The 22,730-nt window shown below is 35.0% G+C and overlaps 3 protein-coding genes across 4 annotated transcripts; 2 read left to right on the forward strand and 1 right to left on the reverse strand.

Moving 5' to 3' along the window:
- Positions 1–1,672: 1,672 nt before the first annotated feature.
- Positions 1,673–12,299, forward strand: LOC110703932. Its single transcript, XM_021881731.1, has 5 exons — positions 1,673–1,911; positions 4,367–4,577; positions 5,962–10,735; positions 11,807–11,960; positions 12,051–12,299. Exons 1-3 carry the CDS (start codon positions 1,753–1,755, stop codon positions 10,728–10,730), a joined length of 5,139 nt encoding a protein of 1,712 aa, XP_021737423.1. The 5' UTR covers positions 1,673–1,752; the 3' UTR covers positions 10,731–10,735; positions 11,807–11,960; positions 12,051–12,299.
- Positions 12,300–14,413: 2,114 nt separating this feature from the next.
- Positions 14,414–17,902, forward strand: LOC110703933 (pentatricopeptide repeat-containing protein PFL1605w-like). Of its 2 annotated transcripts, none has more exons than XM_021881732.1 (3): positions 14,414–15,243; positions 17,210–17,298; positions 17,427–17,902. In XM_021881732.1, exons 1-3 carry the CDS (start codon positions 14,670–14,672, stop codon positions 17,592–17,594), a joined length of 831 nt encoding a protein of 276 aa, XP_021737424.1. In that variant the 5' UTR covers positions 14,414–14,669; the 3' UTR covers positions 17,595–17,902. The 2 variants fall into 2 exon arrangements, with proteins under 2 accessions (XP_021737424.1, XP_021737425.1); XM_021881733.1 differs by having other exon boundaries at positions 17,430–17,902.
- Positions 17,903–18,994: 1,092 nt separating this feature from the next.
- Positions 18,995–21,257, reverse strand: LOC110703934 (NAC domain-containing protein 83-like). The gene is made up of 3 exons (XM_021881734.1): positions 20,207–21,257; positions 19,504–19,775; positions 18,995–19,319 (listed from the first exon to the last, which is right to left on the reverse strand). Exons 1-3 carry the CDS (start codon positions 20,385–20,387, stop codon positions 19,086–19,088), a joined length of 687 nt encoding a protein of 228 aa, XP_021737426.1. The 5' UTR covers positions 20,388–21,257; the 3' UTR covers positions 18,995–19,085.
- Positions 21,258–22,730: the final 1,473 nt, after the last annotated feature.

The raw sequence follows: 22,730 nt of genomic DNA on the forward strand, positions 1-22,730 counted from the left end.
ATCTGCAGAACAGAAGTGGAAGTGTGAAGAGAGGAAGAGGGAAAGGAAGAAGAGGATGAGAAAGAAGAACAGGGTAAACAAGAGGAGGAGGAAGAATTCAGAGAAGATGGCTCAGCATACTCTGTTTGTGGATGAAGGGGAGAAGTCTGATGAGTAAGAGAGAAAATAGAAATTTACTAGGGTTTCAATTTGTTTGTAGTTAATGATTTTTTTGTGGCTATTATACAAGTTTGATGTTGGTAAATATATGTTGAAAATGCAAATTAATGAACAAATTTTTTTGGTGTCAATTGTTTGTAATTTTTTTTATTATTCAATGCATATGTATTATTTCTGGTTTCAATTAATTGGATTGACAAAAATTCAGATAAATCAGCTCAAAAGATAATCCAAGGTGTCAATTGAAGTTAATTTCAGTGGAATTGTTATGATTTCATTTTGTGCGTATGTTTTTTTTTTATTTTTTATTGAATTGCAATGTTATCAGAGAGATGATGGATTGATGATCATTTTATGTTGTTTAATAAGTTAGTACTCCGTAGTAGGCTAAACCTTTCGATTATTACTTAATTTTGCTGTAATTAACTTTCATATACAGTTTGCGTTATAAAGCTTTGATTTCGATAATTGGCCACGAAGAGGAGTCGTCATTTCATTGTCATCAAGTGCTGCTAGTCATTGAAGCTCAGCTGTTAGCGAGATTTACATTAATTAGGGTGATATTTGTGTACGAATTAGCTTTAAATTTGGTGAAAAAAAAGGAGATTTGAACTTTAATTTTCGAAAAAATTGATTATTTGGCAATTATCAATGTTTAATTTTGAATTTAAGTTCCGCATTGAACAAGATTTGCATTACTTTGGCCATATATGTGTATGAATTAGCTTGTACGGAGTAATTAGCGAAAATGTTGATTCGAGCTTGAATTTTGAGGAATTTGATGTTAATTTTGCTAATTTTTGTATTTGATTTTTGATTAATAGGTCATATTTAGATTTGCGCACTTAATTGGTTGGAATTGGCAAAGTGTTGTTAGGGATTTGAGATTATAGAGGGAGAAACAGGAGAGAGAGAGTTGAAATTGGAGGGAAGGATGAAGAAGTACAGGCAAGTGAGTCAGAGAGAGTGAACTTCTTACTACAGTAATAGCTAGTAAAGGAGAATGAAAAGGGTAATATAGTCTTTATCATGTTTAAGTGTGTTTTTTTTCAAATCCTGCATTTAGGTAATTTTTTTAACCTTGGTTGAAAAAAAAAAACAAGACAAATTGACAAACCCTATATCCCAAGAGTTTAATTAACTAATCGAAATCAATAAGTTGTTGACAAGATCGTAGGGTTCAAGAGCAGATCATTCGACCAAAAAAAACAGTTAACAATGGAATAAAATCTAGAGGAGTCAATTGCAAGTCAATTCAATAATTTTGGAAAAAGTGAGAAATCAACTCAAATTTATTTACTGTGAAGTATAGTACATTAATTAAAGACCTTGGCAAAAATCTTTCTTAGGAAGACGAAAGAATGACTAGAAGACGACCAAATGCACCAATCAATGATCAAAAAGCATGCAAAAGGTCAATTTCTCTCTTTTCCTGTACACAATTTTCCTTCTTCCCTAAGTTTATTTCTTCTTTGCTTTTAAATAACCCTTTTTTTTCTCTGTTTTTTAATTTTAATGGTACATTTCTTTAAAACATAATTCTGAGATATTGTTGTGTGAAATTTGCAAAGGAGGAAACAAAATTCTGGTACAATGGAGGTTGCAAAGCAACATATTGAAGAAATAAGAAAAAACACCTTCGAAATTGGTGTGAGAAAAAACCCTTTAAGGCAAATGTTACGAGAAGCTGTTAAGAATCTCTCTGCTGCTTTATACTCAAAAGATGTTCATTTCTTGATGGAACTTATTCAGGTTTATTTCTTGTTACTTTTATTTTTTGTTACATTTTATTACTTTTGTTATATACTTAAATTATACTATCTCCATTCCACAATGATGTTCTTATTTAGAATTTTTTGTGAGACAACTTTGGTCAAAGTCGGAACATCATTCCGAAACGAAGAGAGTAGAGTTTATGACGAGTCCTCGTTTCTGACCCTCTGCCGTTATAATTTTTCCTGTTTTATAGTTATTGTCTCAAAAGTAAAAATCAAAATAGGAAGAACTATTGTAGACTAAGGAAGTTATTTAATGTAATTTTTCATAATCGGGTCGAATTTTAGTTCTTAAACAAGATTGCAAGTAGTTTACTCTTTTTGGTATGAGCCGTTCCTTGTGAATTTACATTCTTTTTGGTAGCCGTTCTATTTTGAACATTTGAATAAGTGTATCCGTGTTTGACTATAATCCTGTGATCTTATGTTAGATTTATTAGAGTAATTTAGGGAGTAGTTTATAATCTTCACCTTTTATTATTCATGCTTTTAAGTGTTGAATTAAAAGTGAACGAGGAAGTATAATTTAGGGAGTACTCCTTTTATAATGTAAAGAGTACACTAGTAGTGTTTGGCTAAGACTTTATTCTCATAGCTTGAAATAAGTTAATCTGCTCTTAATATTTAAAGATCTAGTCTGTTGGTATCGTATGACAATTTATAAGAAAATATAATGTTAGATATTATCATATTCGTCTTAATGTGTTTTTGTCAATGTCTAATTTTCTATTTTTTTTAGTATGTAAATTGATGATCTTTGATGATTTGGTTCAAAATTTTCTTGTTTGGCTTGATTAACAAGATTAAAAGATTCAATTCTGATAGTCTTGCAAGGTAAAGAAAACATAACCTTATTAAGACGGGCTTAAGTGGTAAAGTGTGAATTAAAGATTGAAAGTGGGTTAAGAGAGAAAAATAACTAGTAATAGAAAGATTAGTTATTGTGAAAGTACATGATTGATATGAATACTAGCACTTTTGTGTAAATAATGCAGCATTTTTTTCCTCATATATGGAGCTGGAGTTTGATGGTACTCTTGTATTAGCTTGCTTTATGCTCTGGTTTTCTTAGTGTACTTTGTTTGCTTTTGTTATGGACGATTTGGTGCATTAATTAGTTTGTGAAGATGAGTGTAATAATCAAACTAGATTAGATTACAAATATAGCTACTATATTTAGCATAAGTAGCGCGAAGTTGGGACATTTTGAAATCTAATAAATACTGTAAACACTTAGTTTGGATAGGAAGAAATGGAAGGAAAAGAAGAGAAGAGAAATAGAGGGGGACAAAATCTCTTGTTTGGGTAAAAGATTGGGGGAAGGAGAGGGAGGGATCCATTTTCCCTTTCTCTATAATAACCATAATCTCTCCAAAATTGGAGAGATTTAGAGGGAAAATGGAGCTCGCCTCCCCCTCCCTTTCTTTTCCCTTCCCTTCCTCCATTTTCCCTCCCCTTCTTTTCCTTCCTTCTTTGCTATCCAAACAAACTCTTGTATAGCTGATGAATTGAGTAAATAATCTTGAATAGGATATTAAAGCTTCTAGGCTATGTTTGGATAACAAAAAATGGAAGAAAAGGAAAGGAAGGGAAAGGGAGGGAGGGAGACAAACTTCCTTGTTTGGATAATATGTTGGGGGAGGGAGGGATCCATTTTCCCTCCTCTGTTAATAAAGACCATCCCTTCAAAATTGGAGAGATTTGGAGGGAAAATGGAGCTCATCATTTCCTCCACTTTCCCTTCCTTCCCCTTCCTCCTATTTTCCTCCCTTCCATTACCCTTCTAATATGTTATCCAAACATAGCACTAAAGTTTCTACATAGCATCGAAGCAACCGTGCATTATAATGTATATACTTGCACAAAATAACGGTCTTGGTTTTAGACAGTGGGTTAATGCTGCTTGATTTAGCTTGGTTATGACTTTTAGCTGTGATATTATGTTTATTTGGGAATCTTGGGATGGTTGTTACATAAAAGATTTTATTTTTTTTACTCTGATATGATAACATGATAATACATCATATCACTTTTAATTGATTTATACCTTTTGCCTATGCATGTATGAAGAAGCATGTTTGGTAATCTGTAGAATGTAGATTTTCTAGGATTAAAAGTATGTAACCTGTGTTTGTACATATTACGATTAGCCAAGATTTAGTGTATGTAATTGGCATACATTAGAGCACTTGACAAATGTCTATGTTGCATTATGTATTTATGTTGTATTAGTATCTTGTCAATTTGGATACGATGAGCACTTTGTAGCTAAAGGCTTGAACTTAAGCTTAACTGATGTCTGATGTAACTGAGTCTGTTAGTATCTTAATCTAATTTGAAGGCCGTTAACCAAAACAAATAAATAAATTTGGATGAGCATTAATTTGATATCATCTGATGAGGATATTTACAAAGAATATTTTGTTATGTAGAATGCTGAAGATAATGAGTATCCGCAAGGAGTTGATCCAACCTTGGAGTTCTTGATAACATCTCGGGATATAACAGCCACAGGGGCTCCGGCTACATTGTTGATTTTCAATAATGAGAAGGGATTTTCTAAGGGAAATATGGAATCCATTTGCAGTGTTGGTACTTCTACCAAGGCTGGCAAACGCAAAAATGGTTATATTGGAGAAAAAGGTTAGTCTATTCAAACTTGCAGATTGTAATGTGCCCCCATTATATTTTGGATCATCCTTAATCATTCTGGCTGTAAATGTAAAATGTGGCTGTGATTGCATAATTTTTCATCTGTTTTATTTGATTTTTTTATTGTATTTTTTTTAATTTTATTGTAGCCTCAAAATATTTTCTTCTTAAAACTAAAGCAAGCTGTACCTTACATATTAGGATATTAGTAACTACTGTTTGAATGTTTATTATTTTTGTTATATTGAGATCAACCTTTAAACTGTACGCACTATGCGGAACATAGCATTTATATTAGGAAGTTCATGTATAAAAGACCCTTTTTCTTAAATTTGTTACTCAAAAGCATTCACAATCTATCAACTGTTAGAAAATTTGTGAAGGGATTAAGAGAGTGATAATGATGTTCGGTTCAGTGGTGTAGTCAGATACAGTTCATGTGCTGTCCTTTGTAATTGCAGTTTTTATCAGCCCAATGGTATAGAAATGCAAACTCGTAGGCATCATAGTTCAATCCCACACTCCTAAGCTTAACAGGTACATAGTAACTTAAGTGCGGAGTGTTAAGCTTAGCTCAACTGTAAAAACACCATCAGTCTCATGGTCTACAACATCAATGTAGTCCATAATTTAGTTGATTTCAGTGAACATCGAAAAAAAAAAAAATTGAGCTTTAACTCATAAATATGGGGTTTGATGTCTCATATATTTCTTGTAGAAATCAATATAATATCTGCATCGAGTGCCTCCAAATAAATGAGGCACTAATAGCCCTTTTGGTGTACATGACTGTAATTGCTAGTTGCTACGAGCTCATATATAACTTTGTAAATTATGTCGCACAGAAGGAGTCCATGGTAATGCTTTTTCTCCTCATAGTATGTGAATTTCTTTTAATTTCCATTCCCACTCAATGCCTCCTCTAAATGGTAAATGATTTGATGATGCAAATTTACGAAGAGAAGTACATACTCTGGAATACAATTGCATCAACATGAACATTAGCATAGGACAATCCTTGCATTTCCATTATTTCTTATAGCTTACCAAACACTATTTCTGCTCGTATTGAAAAAATTACAAGTAAAGTGCAATTAGGTTACTGTTAATGTTTTTTTTTGTAGATTTCTGTTGAACAATCACAGAGTGTTGTCTAAGGCTTTTTTTTTTTTTTTTTTTTTTTTTTTTTTTTTTTTTTTCTAGTTTTGTATAGCTTACCATAGCTATGTAATCCACAAATATTGTACTTGTTGACACCTTTCTGCCACATTAATATCAGAAGCTGAACAAAACTGACCATGTTTAAATGTTCTTTACCTCATTATTAAGGCCCTTATCTCTAATGAAATTGATTTTGTGGTTTTTTTTGTCACAGGAATTGGGTTCAAAAGCGTGTTTCTACTGACAGCTCATCCCTATATCTTTAGTAATGGCTATCAAATTCGTTTCAGTGAAGCACCATGTCCTCAATGTGATGTAGCCTACATAGTACCTGAGTGGGTTGAATATCCCTCAGTGGCTGATATCCAGCAAGTGTATGGCAGTAATAGAGCCCTTCCGACTACTACACTGATACTGCCTTTGAAGGGTGATAAAGTGAAAGCTGTGAAGGAGCAGCTTTCAAGTATCCATCCTGAGTTACTCTTGTTTCTCTCAAAAATCAAGCGTCTTTCAGTGAAAGAGCACAGTGAGGATCCAAAACTCAACATCATACGAGCTGTTTCCATTTCTTCTGAAACGGATTTCAAATCAAAGAAGGATATTGATGCTGAGTCGTATACAGTACATTTGATGGCAGAAGAAGAAGGTAGTCCTGACAGCGATGGTGAATGTGGCTACTATATGTGGAGGCAGAAGTTTCGTGTCAAGGATGAAAACAAGGTTGAAAAGAGGAAGGAACTCGAGGAGTGGTCTATTACATTGGCCTTTCCATTTGGCAAGCGTCTGAATAGAGGAATGATATCTCCCGGAATCTATGCATATCTTCCGACTGAGACAGTTACAAATTTGCCTTTCATAATTCAGGCAGATTTCCTTCTTCCATCATCTCGTGAGACTATTTTGTGGGATGACATATGGAACCAAGGGATTCTAGACTGCATTCCTTCTGCTTTTGTCAATGCATTTGTTGCTCTTGTCAAGACGAGGGAAGATGCGCCTACCTCTTCTCTGGCATCCATGTTTGCTTTCTTGCCGGTCAAAGACGCATGTCACCCAAAGTTAGATGCAATCAGGAATTCAATCAAAAGGAGACTGCTTCTGGAAAATATTATTCCATCTGAGTCGCATTCTGACCAGAAAATTTTCCATAAACCTCAAGAAGTTGCCCGGTTGAACCAATCTTTCTGGAAGATATTGTTGAAGGCAAAGCAGAAAGGGATGAAATTGCACAATCTTTCATCTCTAGGAAAGCATATATTGCATTCTTCTTTCGATGTAGACAGGTACAACGATGTGCTTAGCTTCCTTGGTGTGAAGCCCGTTGACACAGAGTGGTACCCAAAGTGCATCCAGAGTTGTAATCTTGTCATGGGAGTTGGGGAAGAGATCTATATTGAGTTGCTTCAATTTCTTGCGCGGTATTGGTCAAGTTTTGCTACGGCTAATATGGTAAGTATACCCCTACTGAAGTATGTAGGTGATTCTGGGTATGTATCTCTTCTTAGCATAAATGAAGCTACTCAGACAAGTGGTCTACGTTTGTGTCGATCTCAAGAAGCACAACATATTTCATGGATGATAGACTGGAGTAAAGAATTTAGATCTGCTGCAAGACTAGTTTTCTTACCCGAGAAAACGCAAAGGGCCATCTTAGGAGTGAAAGATGTACTTACCTGGTTGAATGACTATGTGAATGTTAATACTTTTCGCATGGATGAATTTGCAAAAGAGCTTCACCACTCAGTGGGAAACAACTGCAGAATGGTATTTGTTTTTGCACATTTTCTACATCACACATCTTCCAATGGATTTTTGAATGAGATACAGTTACGACAATTAAGTGATTGCATGCCACTAGTGAACAATTTCAGAGGTGTATCTGTAAGAAGAAAGGGTGTACTAGTTCCTGCCAACGGGAGCAAATGGGTGAATCTGATAGGTGGTTCCAATTTTTGGAGGGATCAAGATTATGTGGTACTATCTGATGAATATTTGCATTCTGCGCGATATGCTGGTTATTTTACTCCGGAAAAGAAACTGATGGAGCTCCTCAAAAGATATGCCGGTGCCTCTGATATTCCTGACGCATGTCCTCCAGATGCTGCCTTCCCTACTGTAAATGGGCCATTGAACAAAGAAAATGTTTTCTTGATGTTGGATTGGATTAAGAAGATAAGATATAAAGGAATCAGAATGCCTGATAAATTTCTGAATTGCATTAAGAATGGAACCTGGTTGAGGGTAACTATGAGTGGTCATCCTGTTTACAAACCTCCTAATCAATCATTTTTTTCGAGTTCATCATGGGGAAGTCTGCTGCAGAATGGCTCCCAAATGGTTGATATTCCCTTGGTTGATCAGCAATTCTATGACTATAAATTGAATGAGTATCAGGAGGAGCTAAAAGCAATAGGGGTGATGTTTGATTATGGTCAAGCATGTAAATTCATCGGAAATCATCTCATGGCTCTGGCTACTTCTTCTAATTTGACTAGAACCAAGGTTATCGCGTTGCTTAATTTTATACAATATCTGAGAGAGAAAATGTTGTCAGTGGATGAGATTGTCAACGCCATCAAAAAAGTGAGATGGGTAAAGACCTCGTGTGGTGAAAGGTCCCCGGTTGAAACTGTTCTCTTTGATAAAAGCTGGACATCTGCTTCAGTATTCAGTCAGATTCCCTTTCTTGATGAAGAGTATTATGGGTGCAGTATTCAAGAATACAAGGTTGAGCTTGAACTACTTGGTATTACTGTGGGTTTCAAAGGAAAGCATCAGAATGTGCTTAACCATCTTAAACCTTCAGTAAGCTGGAGCACTCTAATGCCCGCCCATCTCATTTTCTCTCTCAAATGCATCAAAAAGTGTCCTCATGCATCAGCAAAACTTGTGACTACAATGAAAGATTCTGCATGCTTGTGCACAAGTGTCGGCTTCAAGTATCCCCGTGAATGTTTCTTATTTGATCGTGAATGGGGATGTATCTTACAGATATTTGAGGGTTTCCCATACATTGACGGCAGCTTATATGGTGACAAAATATTCAAGTACAGAGAAGCATTACAGAAAATTGGGGTGGTGGTTGATTTTGATGGTGCAACTAAGGCATTTTCTATAGAGTTTAAGCAACGAGCAACAATTCAACAGATTACTGCAGATAATGGTCTCAAATTCATTTCGTGTTATAAAGAGTTGAAGGATACACCGTTCACCCTTCATGCTGATCTCAGAGCATGTATTCGAGATGCTAAATGGTTAAGAACTCGCCTTGGTGACTACAGGCCACCCAAGGATTGCATTTTGTATGATTCAGATTGGCATCCAATCTCTGAGATTACGCTGCTTCCTTTTATTGATGACAGGGAGAGCTGCTATGGGAAAGGCATACATGAATTCAAAGATGAGCTGAAGAGAATGGGTGTAGTGACTGATTTCAAGGAAGGCTCACAATTTGTTTTTTCTCATATCTTTTTACCTCAAAATCCAAGTGAAATTACTCCTGTATGTGTCATGTCATTGCTCGAATGCATTAGAAGCTTCCGGAAAAGCCAAGATCCCCTCCCAGAGGATTTTTTGAAACAGATTCACCAGACAAAGTGGTTGAAGACCACTGTTGGCTATATGTCCTCAAAAGAATGCATGCTATTTGATCCGAACAAAAAGTCTTCGTTGCAGCGATGTGATGGTCCTTTCATTGATGAAGAGTACTATGGGGCAAATATTTTGTCCTATAAAAGCGAGCTTGCTGATATTGGAGTTATAGTTGATCTGTCCAGCAATGTTGCAAACTCACTGCTTGCATTTCACATCAAGTCCCTTCATGAGTTTGCTAAGATTGAGCGTATCTATGAATTCCTGAGTGAAGCTGACTGGAAGCCAGAAAAAGACGCTCCTGTGCAAATTTGGATCCCGACAACTTCTGATGATGGTGTGTGGGTTGCTCCGGAGGAATGTGTTTTGCATGATGATAATCATCTGTTCAGCTCTAGGTTGCATGTTTTGGATCAGAAGAATTACAAGCCGAAGCTGCTTACTTTCTTCTGTAAGGCCTTTGATGTTAAAAACAGACCCTCAACTGATGATTACTGTAAGCTTTGGATGGAATGGGAGAATTCGAGGCGTGTGATATCACACGATGACTGTTGTGCCTTTTGGGTGCATGTTATTAGGCACTGGAACAAAGATACTAAGAAAGTATTTTCTAAAAGTGTGTCTAAAATCCCTGCAGATTCCTATGGCTCGGGTGATATTCTGTTGCTTAATAAGCAGGACATTTTCCTCCCTAATGATCTCTTATTGAAAGATCTTTTTGAAATGGCTTCTCCTTACTCTTTCTTTGTCTGGTGTCCTGCAAGAAACCATCCCTCGATTCCTCGAGCTTTACTTTTTGATACGTACTCCAAGATCGGGGTAAGGAAGATATCAGATTCTGTTAAAATATCAGAGCTGTCTGCTGTGGATCATGGAGAACTGATTGTGGCGAAATTGAAGGATGCTTTTATTGTGAAGGGGCTTGTAATGATCATTTTAGGATTTCTCTCCGATCCCTCACTGAATATAGAAACAAAACGGAGGCATGAAGCTGTTAAAAAGCTCCTCAATGTCAAAGTCTTTGTGAGTCCAAACCCCATTACTAGAACCTACAGCTTAATGATGAGTTCAGGTAGTGATGTCACAGCTAGCACGCGTCAATTGGTGCGCTGGGAGAGAGATACTTCTGAGTTTTTCGCCCAGAAACTCGACAGATCAGGTGCTCGTAAGACTGTCGTAGAATATGCAACAAGGTTTTCTCAAGTGGTATCTGAAGGGTTGCTTTGGGATGAGGAGGATAAAATTCATCCACTTTCCGAGCTCATTAAGTTTGGATTCTTGATGGACTTTGATGAGGATGCTGTTACTTATTTCATGAAGTCGAAAAATTTGCAGATCTTTCCTGAGGATGAAGAGTTCATATCCTCTGCTTTCCCTTCCCTGATACAGTAACATAGGTAAACTGTTTCCCTTTAGTTATTTAATACTAAGTCTGTGATTTTTAAATTATTACTTGTATTACTACTTTGTTAGTTGGTGAGTTTCTGTGCTGCTGTTGCTCTTGATTTTCTGCTAGCATCAGTACTATTAACTTTTTTGTTAATTTATCTAATACTTTACGATCTGCAGTGTTTTTCATAGGAGGGTATAAAAATGATTAATCATAAAGGGTCAGAAAATCAGTATTTAATCCTGTAATTTAAATATATTATGTTTTTCATCTCTTATTGCTGCCCATGAAGTCATCTTTGTTTTAGTTACTTGTTTTCTAGCATTTGGCTATGAACATTTGGTTTTAGATTGTTATTAAGGGTTTGTATTGACATTAGACCAGTTTAATCGACTGCTCAGGCCTGATATATTTAGGAATGGTACAAGTAAATTTGGTCTGCCATTGGAATATCAATTTAAGCTGTAGTTATATTTCTGAGGGTGATTTCTGGATTCACATCAGTTCATCATGGTGCTGCTGCAAACTCACTTATTTAGAAAAGATGTACTCGTATGAATGTATGATCACTAAAACAACAAAATAGAAATAAGTTTTCAAACTGATATGGAATGTAAATCCTCTGCATTGGAAACTACTCTAGTTTGTTGTCCTTCAGACTCCTACTGCATGTTTAAAGGATTACAATTCTCATCTGCTATTATTTCGGACTGCTGTACCCCTAGTATATGCTTCCATATCTCTCTAGTCATGGTTTCCTAAACCGTTCCTAGGGAGACAGGATAACGTCACTTCAGAGAAATCATCTGGAATGTGATCCTTTTAATGTACCTGTTGCCAAGATATCTTGAGCTTCATCTGTTCATCACCATTTGCTAAATCCGCTGCGTGTCAGAGCGTTTGTTTATGTTTCTATTTTCTCCTGCAAGGCTGCAATGGAGGCTTACTAACATAGTAACATTCAACATTGTTAGCTTACTAACATAGTCATCAATTGCTCTATTTTCTGGATTATAACGTTTTCCTCGAAAGGGAACAACATACTGATATTTGGTAATCTGTGTTTTGATGTACTCAGAAGATCAAGTGTAAATCAACCAGAATGAAGATTGCTGATTCTGCTGTGAGCATCAGGTGTACTTATTAGAGGATGGAACTTAAAGCAGCCTTGGTTTTCTTATGTCCTCTACCTGTCTATTTTGGTTCTTCGTGAAAAGGCAAACGTCTTACAAGTAATTCTTTCACATTTTACAACTTAAAGCTTATAGATTTTAGTGCCTTCGTGCAATCAAATCTGATTAACTTTGTTACTTGCCTTTCAGGAACTTCCTCGAGGGCAAATATATAGTGGTGAACCTGAGTTTGACAGTCAGTCCGTTAAGGTCAGCAGAGTGTTCTTTGTTAGCATTATCGTGTTTGTAAATGTGTTATTAAAAGTTTCTAAGAACAGAGCTGCTATACAATATCAAGTTGATGTTTTTCTAGGCCAGCTGATTTCTTTGCTGTGTAAGTTGTTAAATAGTACAAGTAATGAAACTTCATGGCAGCTTTGTCATCTTGCTGAGTTCAAATGCTTGTTTTACTTTATTTTCGAAAATAATAAGTGTTTGAAACTTTCATATTTAATTTTCATATACATGAAATTTGGAGTCATAGTTGATAACCAAATTTGTATATCATCAGTGCTGAGTGTACTTGGGTAGTCGGCGTATGGTGAAAGTCTTAATTTTGACAGTATCATAGTTGATAACCATGAAAGTCTTACAACGACGCTGTAGGAGATGATCCTAGATGCTGATCGCACTAACACTATTTTGAGAGTATGACCTTAATTGGTTAAGCCCGAATGAGTAAATAATAAGGCTACCAGTATAATTTGAATTCTCATTATTTTAGCAAGTGAACATCAGCTAAGGTTATGACGGATGAATAATTGAAGAGAAGGTGGACGCTAATGGAACTGGAGATTAATATTCTTGATGTTTGAAGCACATTTGTGTTTCGTGTACCAGAGGTCGCTGAGGAACTCTCGATGAAAGTCAGCAGGAATATTAATAAAAGGCACCCGAAAAGAAACCTGTAGGCTGTAGCTTGGTTAGCAAAAAGACATACAGTTAGTCTAGGATTCAAGACTTAGCATCAGACACATTGAATGAAAAGTGTACAGAGATGAATGAATTCCAGACCCACTGCACTTTATCCATCTCTCCCAAATCCCCGTCTCTCCAGTCTCCATCCTACTTGTTTGATCGAGGGGCAGTACTAGACAGCATGTTGAGCTTATTGCAGAAGAAATCGAAGTCTCCATCGATGAGGCTGGTAGAGCAACAGCATTTCTAGCCATATGGTCAATCTTAACTGTTATTTCCTTTTCTACTCTCTCCCTACCTTCACCTTCCATGGATCCATCATGATTCATGAAGTAAGCTCGGCGTGCTGTCTAGTACCACCACTTGATTGTATAGTAGCAGCGAAAATTTGAGAAACAGCAACAAAAAAGAGAGTGCACAAATGAAAGTATGACAGAAAAAAAAATTAGTTTTTTTTTTAAAAAAACCAGAGAAGGGAGGGGGGGGGGGGGGTTAGAGTTCTGGTGGTGATTGAGAGTGACAAGCGAGCCTTAAACACCGATGAAAGTGAAGCTGCACAAAAAGAATGTTTCCATGGAAGAGATTGATGGAGACAGTCAGATATCTGATGAGCGGTATAGATATCCTAGAGTAGAAGAAGAGAAATGGGTTTCTTGCATTTTAGAGTTCTTGATTCAAGAACGGGGGGGACAACGTATTGCTTGGAGCTTCAGGACAATGAGGTTGCATTCAGCATATGTACCGAGTATTTCCATGACAAGGATTATGGTACTTTACTAGCTGTTGCGACTGCAAAATCGCTGCAATTTTCTCCCAAAAGATCGTTTGATGCAGCATATATTCACATTTATCGGTTTGTTGATGGTGGAAAACTTGAGCTTTTGCAGAAGACCCTAGTAGAGGATTTCCCGCTTGCTCTAACCCAGTTTCAGGGAAGGTTACTTGCTGGGATTGGAACTGTCCTTAGGCTTTATGACTTGCTGCTCAGGAAATGTGAGAACAAGCAGTTTCCTAGCACTATTATGTCGGTACACACATACCTTGATCGTATTTATGTGGGATGATTTATTGATGCCAGGCACTCGTTCTTACAGAGGAGCTTGAGCTCATTCTGAAATATGTTCATAGTAGAAGTGTAAATTTGAGCATCATTCTTACATAGGAGCTTGAACGCTGGGATTTGGGATCCCACATAAATTAGGCCTATTTTCTAGGTACATAACATCTTGGATCTGCATTAATGTTGTAGGATCTCCTAGGAAAAATTGTCACATGTATATGATCCGAAATAGACTAAGCGGAATCTAAATAAACAAGTCACACATCTGTTAGAGTCCAAGACCTTTGTATGCTTTGTTTCATAAAATAAGTTAATACTTCGTAATTTCTTAAACATTAAACCTTGAAAAGAAAGGCATAAGATAGGTTTGATAGAAGTTCAATTAATTAAGGATTGCCTTTCAACATTTTTTAATCGTCATACACCCCTATATTCTCTATATTGATACCATTGCATATAGTATAGTTATCTAATCTATACCATTAATCATTATAACAAAAAATATTGTTAAAAAAAAAACTAAAAAAAAAAAAAAAACCTCACTCTTGTTAACCAAGTTGGCGCCAATTTCGTTACACCTTTCATTTTAGAGTTCAAAATAATCCTCAAATAAATACTCCCCTAAATTCTCTCAAAAAAATACATCATTCCTACTTAAAACTAACTTTATTAATTTTTTTTTGTCATCTCCTCTCAAATCTATCCTTGATCAAAATAACATCCATGTTTCACACTCACGCATCCTATTTTATCTTTCATGTGTGCATGTAAAACAACATATTTAAGACAAAATGGGTTGCGGAGGATCTAAGCTTGAGCCGGAACAAGAAGCTGGCCTCCGACCAATCATTCGTCGTAGGATCGACGAGTTTCTAGCCAGGAGGAACGCTGGCCTCTCCAAGAAGGAACTCCTTGCAGGTGACGTTACTACTTCTCATCGCTCTGAAGTAGAAGAAGAAGAAGAAGAAAAAGAAGAGATCATTGCTAAGGAAGATAAAACGTCTATTTCGCCTCCTAATAATGTTTCTGATGACGATCATGCCTCCTTTCTTAAACAAGATAGCCCTCAAAAAAATTCTAACATTGATGATAATAGTGCATCAATAATATTATTCCCTATATTGGAGGATAAAAATGATGTTAATAACATTAAAAATGATGTTAATAATGTTAAAAATGATGTTATTAATACTGATGTTGATGAAATTAAATTTGAAAATAATTTGCATGATAAAGAAGTAATTAAGGAGGAGGAATGCACGTTTGATAATCAAGATGAGCTTGAGAGATCGGAGTTGTTGGCTCCGAGCTCTCCTAGCTTTCGAGTTTATTGTGTTCATTCTCTTGATGAAGAAGAGCTTCAAGGTAATTTCTTTTCATTTGCTTATAATAGAAATTGTTTTATTTTATGCAAATTTATCCTATTGAGGAAATGTTTAATGGACAAAAAGAATTATAATGTTAGGCCAAGATGAAATGTATTGTTCAATTAATTATGTGAGAATTCAATTTAGGAGATCCTTCATGATATATATATATATATATATATATATATATATATATATATATATATATATATATATATATATATATATATATATCTTCCTCTTTTTTTGCTAATTTAAATTTAAAATTATTGGACCTTCTTTTTTACAGTACATAAAAATTTGTCATTTTTTATAAGATTTGTTTGCTTTATGAAAAGATAATGAGTACACATTATTGATTTAGAGTGGGTTAATCATTAATTCATAATCTTAGGGTTTGTTTGACATCATTTTTAGTTTTCAGTTTTCTGTTTTTTTGAAAACTAAAAACAGGAAATAAGAAAAAAGTGTTTCCACTTTTCTGTTGTCAGTTTTCAAAAATTATCATGATTTTAATAAGTTTAAATATTTTTTGATTCATTATGTGATATATATAATATACTTTTAAAATACTTCCTCCGTTACACATTATGTGCAACAAACCTTATTGCACGTTTCCCAAGACAAAATTTGTTAATATGTGATTAACGAAGTAAAGACTTTGTGATTAAGGGTAGGAGAGATAAAGGGGGAAAATTAATCAACCACCACTACCACCCACCAGCAGCAACATCCACCACACCCACCACCCACCAGTAGCAACATCCACCACCACCCACATCTACCCAAAGCCCAAAACCACCACCAGCACCTCATCCCGTAATCCCGTAATCACCATCTCACCACCACCACCCCATCTCGTCTCATCACCATAACCACCCAAAACCCACTCCAGACAAATCGCATCAACAATCCACCACCCGAGCGAAATCGTCGAACCCCACCACCTGAGCGAAATCGCGAAAACCCACCACCTAAGCGAAATCGTGGAACACCACCACCACCCTCACCTATCTTACCCACCACGATATTTCACGATCGATCATCTTTCACCAAATTTGCTTTAGATCTGAGATTTCAAGCTTACTCAAATTCTCCTTTTTCCTAATCAATTACCCACCACGATCCTTTTTTCTGAGCGACTTTGAGAAGGGTAGAAAAGGTGGCAGCGGCTCTGACGAGGGGAGGAGAAAGTGGCGGCTCTGATGAGGGGAGGAGAAAGTGGCGGTGAATTACTTCCCGAGGAAAAGGGGCGGCGATCAAACAGAGTGGTGCGTGGTTGTGGTGTGGTGGGTGTGAGATCCAAAAGAAGAGAGAGAAAAGTGGTGGTGGTGGCTGAGAGAGAGGAGAGAGACAACGTGGTGGTGGTGGTAGATGTGGTTGTGAGAGGAGAGAGAATGTGGGTTAGGTTTAAATAATGGATGAACTAATTTAGGTTAATAGATTAATAACATGTGATTTGATGTGTTTATTGAAGTTAAATAAGGGTAAATTGGTAATTATGCATAAAAAATTTACTAAAAGAGGAAAGTTTTAGTTTGTTGCACATAATGTGTAACATCCATTTTTGGAAATTGTTGCAGATAATACGTAACGGAGGAAGTACAAAAAACCAAAAAACAGAAAACCACAGCGATGCCAAACGAACCCTTAATTTTCTAAAACTGTTTTGATTTATGATAACCTTATAGAATTCCTTATAAGTATTGTTAATAAGTTGATTTCAATTTACTTTTAAATTAGTTTTATTTGTTATGGGGGATGTTCTATATTAACTAGTACTCTATGTTTCTTCTTCTTTTTTTTTTAATAACAAAGTACTCTCTATGTATACCTAAACGTTCATTGTTTTGATTTTTAGACTAAGATGAACAATTAGTAAGAACCAGTAATTAAATCGTGACAATAATTTGTAAATTGTAAATATTGTTACATTAAATTTCAAGTTCTACACTACTATGCAGATGTTGTAGGACAACTTGAACCAGTAGAAGAATGCAGCCAAGAAGATGATAAAAATTGGTTACGACAAGAATCATCTAGTTCAAATAAGGTAAATATAACGCATGTTTGATTTAATTATTATCATCTTAATTAATTAATTAATCTTTTTCTCCCTTTAATGCTAAATTAATCGTGGTTTATTGTCTTATTATAACTATCATGATTATAATTAATTAGCAGGTAGTGGAAGAGAAGAACACCATGTTGAAGAAGCATAAAAGAGTGAAGATGTTTAAAATAGGAATTCCAAAAGGAGGAAAACATATATTTCATAACATGCATTCGTTATATCACCTTCCTTGTACTTCACACAATTCTCATTTCATTCAACAAGCAGCTGCGTGATAGTATATATTCAATGGAACATACGTACGTCGCGTCTCTATAACAATTAGGAGGAGCTTAATTCTAAATTCGATCTAGGAGAGAAATAAAGGAGGGATTTGAAATGGTGTTTAATTAATTTTCCTAGTAATATTTTTTCAGTTTCCTTTTTTATGTGTAGGAAGATGATATGATCTTACTAGCAAACCTAAAGCGTAGTTGCGAGCATGATTTCATGATATTCTATGATTTTGTTGTAGGGAAATGCAAAATATTGCTTTATCTTATCTCATCTTCAACGTTCATCTATTTTGTTATATAAAAAAAAAAAAAAATATGTCCATGTGATCACTTGGTAAGAGTAACACATTTATGCATAGGTTGTTTTGATTGACATTGTAGGTTTAGTTGATTTGTCGTATTAAATAGCATTTATATAACTTTATTTTCATTTGTTTTGTCCATCATGTCTCAACCTTCACGGTTTATAATTTGGTTCATTATTTATGAGATAGGGTTGCAAGTTATTAGGAGATAAGGGTAAAGGGATCTCCACTCAACTATCCTCAATTGGCAAGAATTGAATTAAAATATCTGAAATTTAAAGTATATATAGTCAGAACTTTAATTTATATATCGAGCGAACCAAACTTTGCTTGACATATTTAGAATATATTTTTACATCCTAACTTATTAATCTCAACTTTCAATCAATAAATAATTCTTGAATCATAACTTATAATTAGAAGAAAAGGTAGGGAAAATTTGAACATGTTTAGATGTGACTTACCTTATCATATGATCCCTTGATGTGGTAAAAATTGCAAAATCTTTTGGGATTTGAGTCTTTGTTGCCACAAATTCATTGTTGACTCCATGTATGGATTTGCAACTTTATCAAATTTAATTTGACCAATAAAGTAAATGGAATATTCAAAAGATAAAATCACGTTAAATTGTCGTCACAAATAAAAGGGATATTACGTTGATAACCATGCATATAATATTTTATCTAGTCTTACCTTTTGTGTATGTTGTTTCCTTAACGTGGAAGATTTCTTAGTACTTAAGTAGCACGAGTAGACGAAGTTACTTGCTTTATGCTTTCATTATTATGCTTAAAATCAATGCATGCATGTTTGTACATTTCATATTGACTTTGGTGTCCCACTATACTTATAATTACATAAATTTACTCTTTTACGAGTAGGTCATAATTGTTTGATTGATTTCATTTTTTTTGAAATCAAAGTTTATTAACTTTGAACATATAAGCTATGTGAGTTCCTAATAGATTATTTTAGAACATAAAATATTAAAAATTAAAGCTATTTATAGTCAAACATATTTTTAAAAGACCTTAAAATAAAGAATAAATGAAGAGTAGCATAGTACGGAGTACATTCAATATAAAAGTCATAATTAATTCAATATTAGCAATATAAATAATGTACTTTAATGCATAAACTGCATAATTAAGCACAAGAATTATGATATGCTGAATAAATTAAATTACATAAAATTATAGCTACTCTCTTCATCAGAATGTAATTCATATGAAGAAACATGTGCAAATGAATTTGATGACGACGAAGAAGAAGAACAAGGGGATGAAATATTGGAGGTTAGTCTGTAATGACTATTATTATAGTCTAACATAATTGCATCGTCATTTCCTTCAATTCTTTGCTTCAAAAATACATGCCAAATGACCCAATCTTCCATTTTGGATACACCTTTGTTATTCTGCACGAAAATTATTAATATAAGTCATTAGTATATATACTACCCCTATATAACATACAAATTCGTGCAATTTTTAACCAAAGTATCAATAGACCAGGCCAACTCAATTACAAGGTTAAGCTTATGGTTGAAATCTAGGATTGGTTCATATAATGTATCACAAAGTTTAAGAAATGAAATTCACCTTATTATTATAGACTAAGCTATATTCATTCATGTACCAATCAGTTGGACTACCGCTTGGAGCCCTTCCCATATGATATACTAAAGTTTTTTTGATGCCCATCATCATCATCGTTTCGAAATTTTGGCTTGGAGGAGGAGATATATGCATTTCCGAGCCAGTCTCTTCCCAATAACCTAAGTTTGTTGCCCTAATCGATCTATTAATTTGGTTACGCTTCTTGTGCCTTCCTCCCTTCTTGGTGAAGACATATCTCTCTTCCATTGAATCACCTATAACATATGCATGAATGTAAAAATTTTAGACACAAACACCAACATAGGAAAATTATTGGATTATGTACTAATTCGAAATCGGGATTATTCAATTCTCAGATACCAATAAAAGTTTTTACTTAAACCATTCGTGTTAATTTTAAAATACAAAAATGAGACATAGCTAACGTTATAATACCTTTTTTTTTCCCTAACCTAAACAAAATCTCGTCCACAATCCTATCTTTGAGAGCATAATAGACTAATGAGGTGATTATGAACTATGTTATAGTTAAAAGTACCATGTACTATGCAATATTAAATTTCTTATATGTATAGAAGCCAAAATTTACTAGCATTTTATCCCTGCCATTATGCCATAATACAATTATTAACAATGACATGAAGATTAAGGGAAATGTATGATGAGCAAATTATGACACACGTACCGGGAAGCTCCCAAGGGTCTAACTTAAGAGAATGGACCTCAGGGATGATGGAGGCCGGAAGAGGAAGCGAAAATATCTTGCATCTTAAGTACTGGAAAAGAAGCTCCTCGTCGGTAGGCTGAAATCGGAATCCGGGGGGCAATCTGTTCAAATTTTCTCCTACAAAATTGTGTTTTTTCATTTAATATCTTACTAAAAAATTGAGATTTTACGTAGACAAGTACTAATTTCGCGTAGATCAATCGAAATCGAGTGAAGAGATGGATAAATCAATGAGGTAAAGGTGTGTTTAAATTAGTGTGTAGAAAGACTAGAAACTATGTATTGTAAATGGAGTAGTAGTACCTCCCTACTATACAATGGTGGAGCGAAGTATATATATATATGAAGGTTTACCTAACTTATAGTAATAGGATGCATGCATATATAATGAAAGTCTAGTGTTACAAAAGAAAAGTTGGATCCTTTAAACTTAGGGTATCTTTAATCTTCTTTTAAGATCCTTCGTCTCGCAAAGTAAGAATATTTCAATGCTACCATCTTTACTTAATCTTGGCACCAAAAGTAAGTCAATCTTTTTTAAATCAAAGTTGTCCCATCTCCTAGCCATATGGAAAAACATAATGTTGTGCAAAGGATAATTCACGTAAGACTTGCGATAATATGACAATATAAAAAAATTAAATTAAAAAATAAAATAAAATAAAAGGTGATGGTGGTGTATAGACCTGGCAATTGTCAGACCCGATGACCCGACCCGAATGACCCGACCCATGACCCGAAACCAGTGACCCGAAATTGACCCAAAACCCGAATTAATAACCCAACCCGACCCATACCCGACCGGAAGTGGAACTGACCCGACCTTGACCCGAAACCCGAAACCCGAAACCCGAAACGAACTGACTCGAGATGACCCGACCCAAAGTTGACCCGAGACCCGAAACGACCCGACCCTAAGTTGACCCGAGACTCGAAGTTGACCCGATCCGAAAATGACCCGACCTTTAACTTCTTTTAGTAAATAATTATATAAGTTATAAAAAGTTTATATTAGGAAATTATACATTAAAATAGACCCATCAACATCTTACATGACTACATTTACTTTCATATAATAGCTAAAAAAGATGGTTAAAGTGAGATGTGTGAATAGTGCAAAATGTCAAATCGTTAAGAGTAATTTGGGATGGAGGGGGTATAAGAATAATTCAAAGAAATTATTACAACAATGACAATGATAATAAGAGTACGTATTAAAACTAAGATCAATAAGAGAGTGAAGTATAACTCAATTAGTTAGAGCATCACTCTTAGTTTCAGGAGATCCTGAAAGTGATTCTCAGTCTAAAATTCTAAACATAAAAAAAAAAAAAAGTTAATAAAAGTCAAACAATTACTATAATCCATGAAAAAATAGCCTTAATAAATATAGTGAGTTTTTTATCAATAAATAAATAAATAAATATATATACAGAGTTGAATTTAACCTAATGAATCACCCGAATATGACTCGACTAGAAGTTGACACAACCCGAAGTTGACCCGAAAATCGGACTCGAAAATTGACCTGACTCGAACTGACCCGACCCGAAAATTGACCCGACCCAAACTGACCCGACCCAAACTTGACCCGACCCGAACTCGACCCGATCCGATTATCGGTCGACCCGAAATGACACGACCCGACCCGACCCGATAATCTTTTGACCCGAACTTGACCCGACCCAAAATGACCCGACCCATACCCGACCCGAATGACCCATTTGCCAGGTCTAGTGGTGTACTCGGATCGTGACCGATATAAATCTAGCAAGTTACTCCATTTATTATTCATTAAATAAATCGTTTAAATCTTAGGAAATTTTGTGTAGAACTACCTTAAAGATAGGGTCATTTGTGAACAACTACCTATTTTTTTTTATTTGTTTAAAACTACCCGCAAGTTTGGAAAAGTTTGGGTAGCACTACCCACTAATGTTTTTCGTCCCATTAAAATGTTATTTTGACCCAATTTTTTACTTTTTTCAATACAATGGTCAATTAATGCTAAAATAAGCAAAAACCCCAATTCAATTAAACCCCTAAACCTTAGAAATTAAAATCCCCAAATAATACTACACTCATGAACCCTAGAATAAATTATGATTAAAACCTTAATTAGGTTAATTAAGGTAAATTAAAACCTTTATACAAATTGGGAGAGTTAATTGGGTGACAAAAGTGAAAAAAGTGAGCTCCGATAACGTCTTAATTGGACGAAAAATGCTAATGGGTAGTGCTACCCAAATATTTTCAAACTTGTGGGTAGTTCTAAACAAATTAATAAAAAAAATTGGATAGTTGTTCACAAATGACCCTATCTTTAGGGTAGTTCTACACAAAATTTTCTAAATCTTATATGCAATCTGATTACAAAAAAACTTATGTGAATATAGTTCACAATAATACTATTGTGTACCTGACGTCTTCCCGTGTCAATCAATATGAAGTTAAATAAATCGACCATAATTTTAACATATTG

Source organism: Chenopodium quinoa, unplaced genomic scaffold (genome assembly GCF_001683475.1).
Source record: "Chenopodium quinoa cultivar QQ74 unplaced genomic scaffold, ASM168347v1, whole genome shotgun sequence".
In the NCBI taxonomy this organism is placed as follows: domain Eukaryota; kingdom Viridiplantae; phylum Streptophyta; class Magnoliopsida; order Caryophyllales; family Amaranthaceae; genus Chenopodium; species Chenopodium quinoa.

Coding starts and splice junctions, on each gene's coding strand:
- LOC110703933 (XM_021881732.1), top strand. CDS start 14,670: ATGGGTTGCGGAGGATCTAAGCTTGAGCCGGAACAAGAAGCTGGCCTC. Junction 15,244..17,209: donor TGATGAAGAAGAGCTTCAAG/GTAATTTCTTTT, acceptor ACTACTATGCAG/ATGTTGTAGGACAACTTGAA. Junction 17,299..17,426: donor AATCATCTAGTTCAAATAAG/GTAAATATAACG, acceptor ATAATTAATTAG/CAGGTAGTGGAAGAGAAGAA.
- LOC110703934 (XM_021881734.1), bottom strand. CDS start 20,387: ATGAAAAAACACAATTTTGTAGGAGAAAATTTGAACAGATTGCCCCCC. Junction 19,776..20,206: donor AGACCCTTGGGAGCTTCCCG/GTACGTGTGTCA, acceptor CATATGTTATAG/GTGATTCAATGGAAGAGAGA. Junction 19,320..19,503: donor GCTTAGTCTATAATAATAAG/GTGAATTTCATT, acceptor ATTTTCGTGCAG/AATAACAAAGGTGTATCCAA.
- LOC110703932 (XM_021881731.1), top strand. CDS start 1,753: ATGGAGGTTGCAAAGCAACATATTGAAGAAATAAGAAAAAACACCTTC. Junction 1,912..4,366: donor TCTTGATGGAACTTATTCAG/GTTTATTTCTTG, acceptor TTTGTTATGTAG/AATGCTGAAGATAATGAGTA. Junction 4,578..5,961: donor TGGTTATATTGGAGAAAAAG/GTTAGTCTATTC, acceptor TTTTTGTCACAG/GAATTGGGTTCAAAAGCGTG.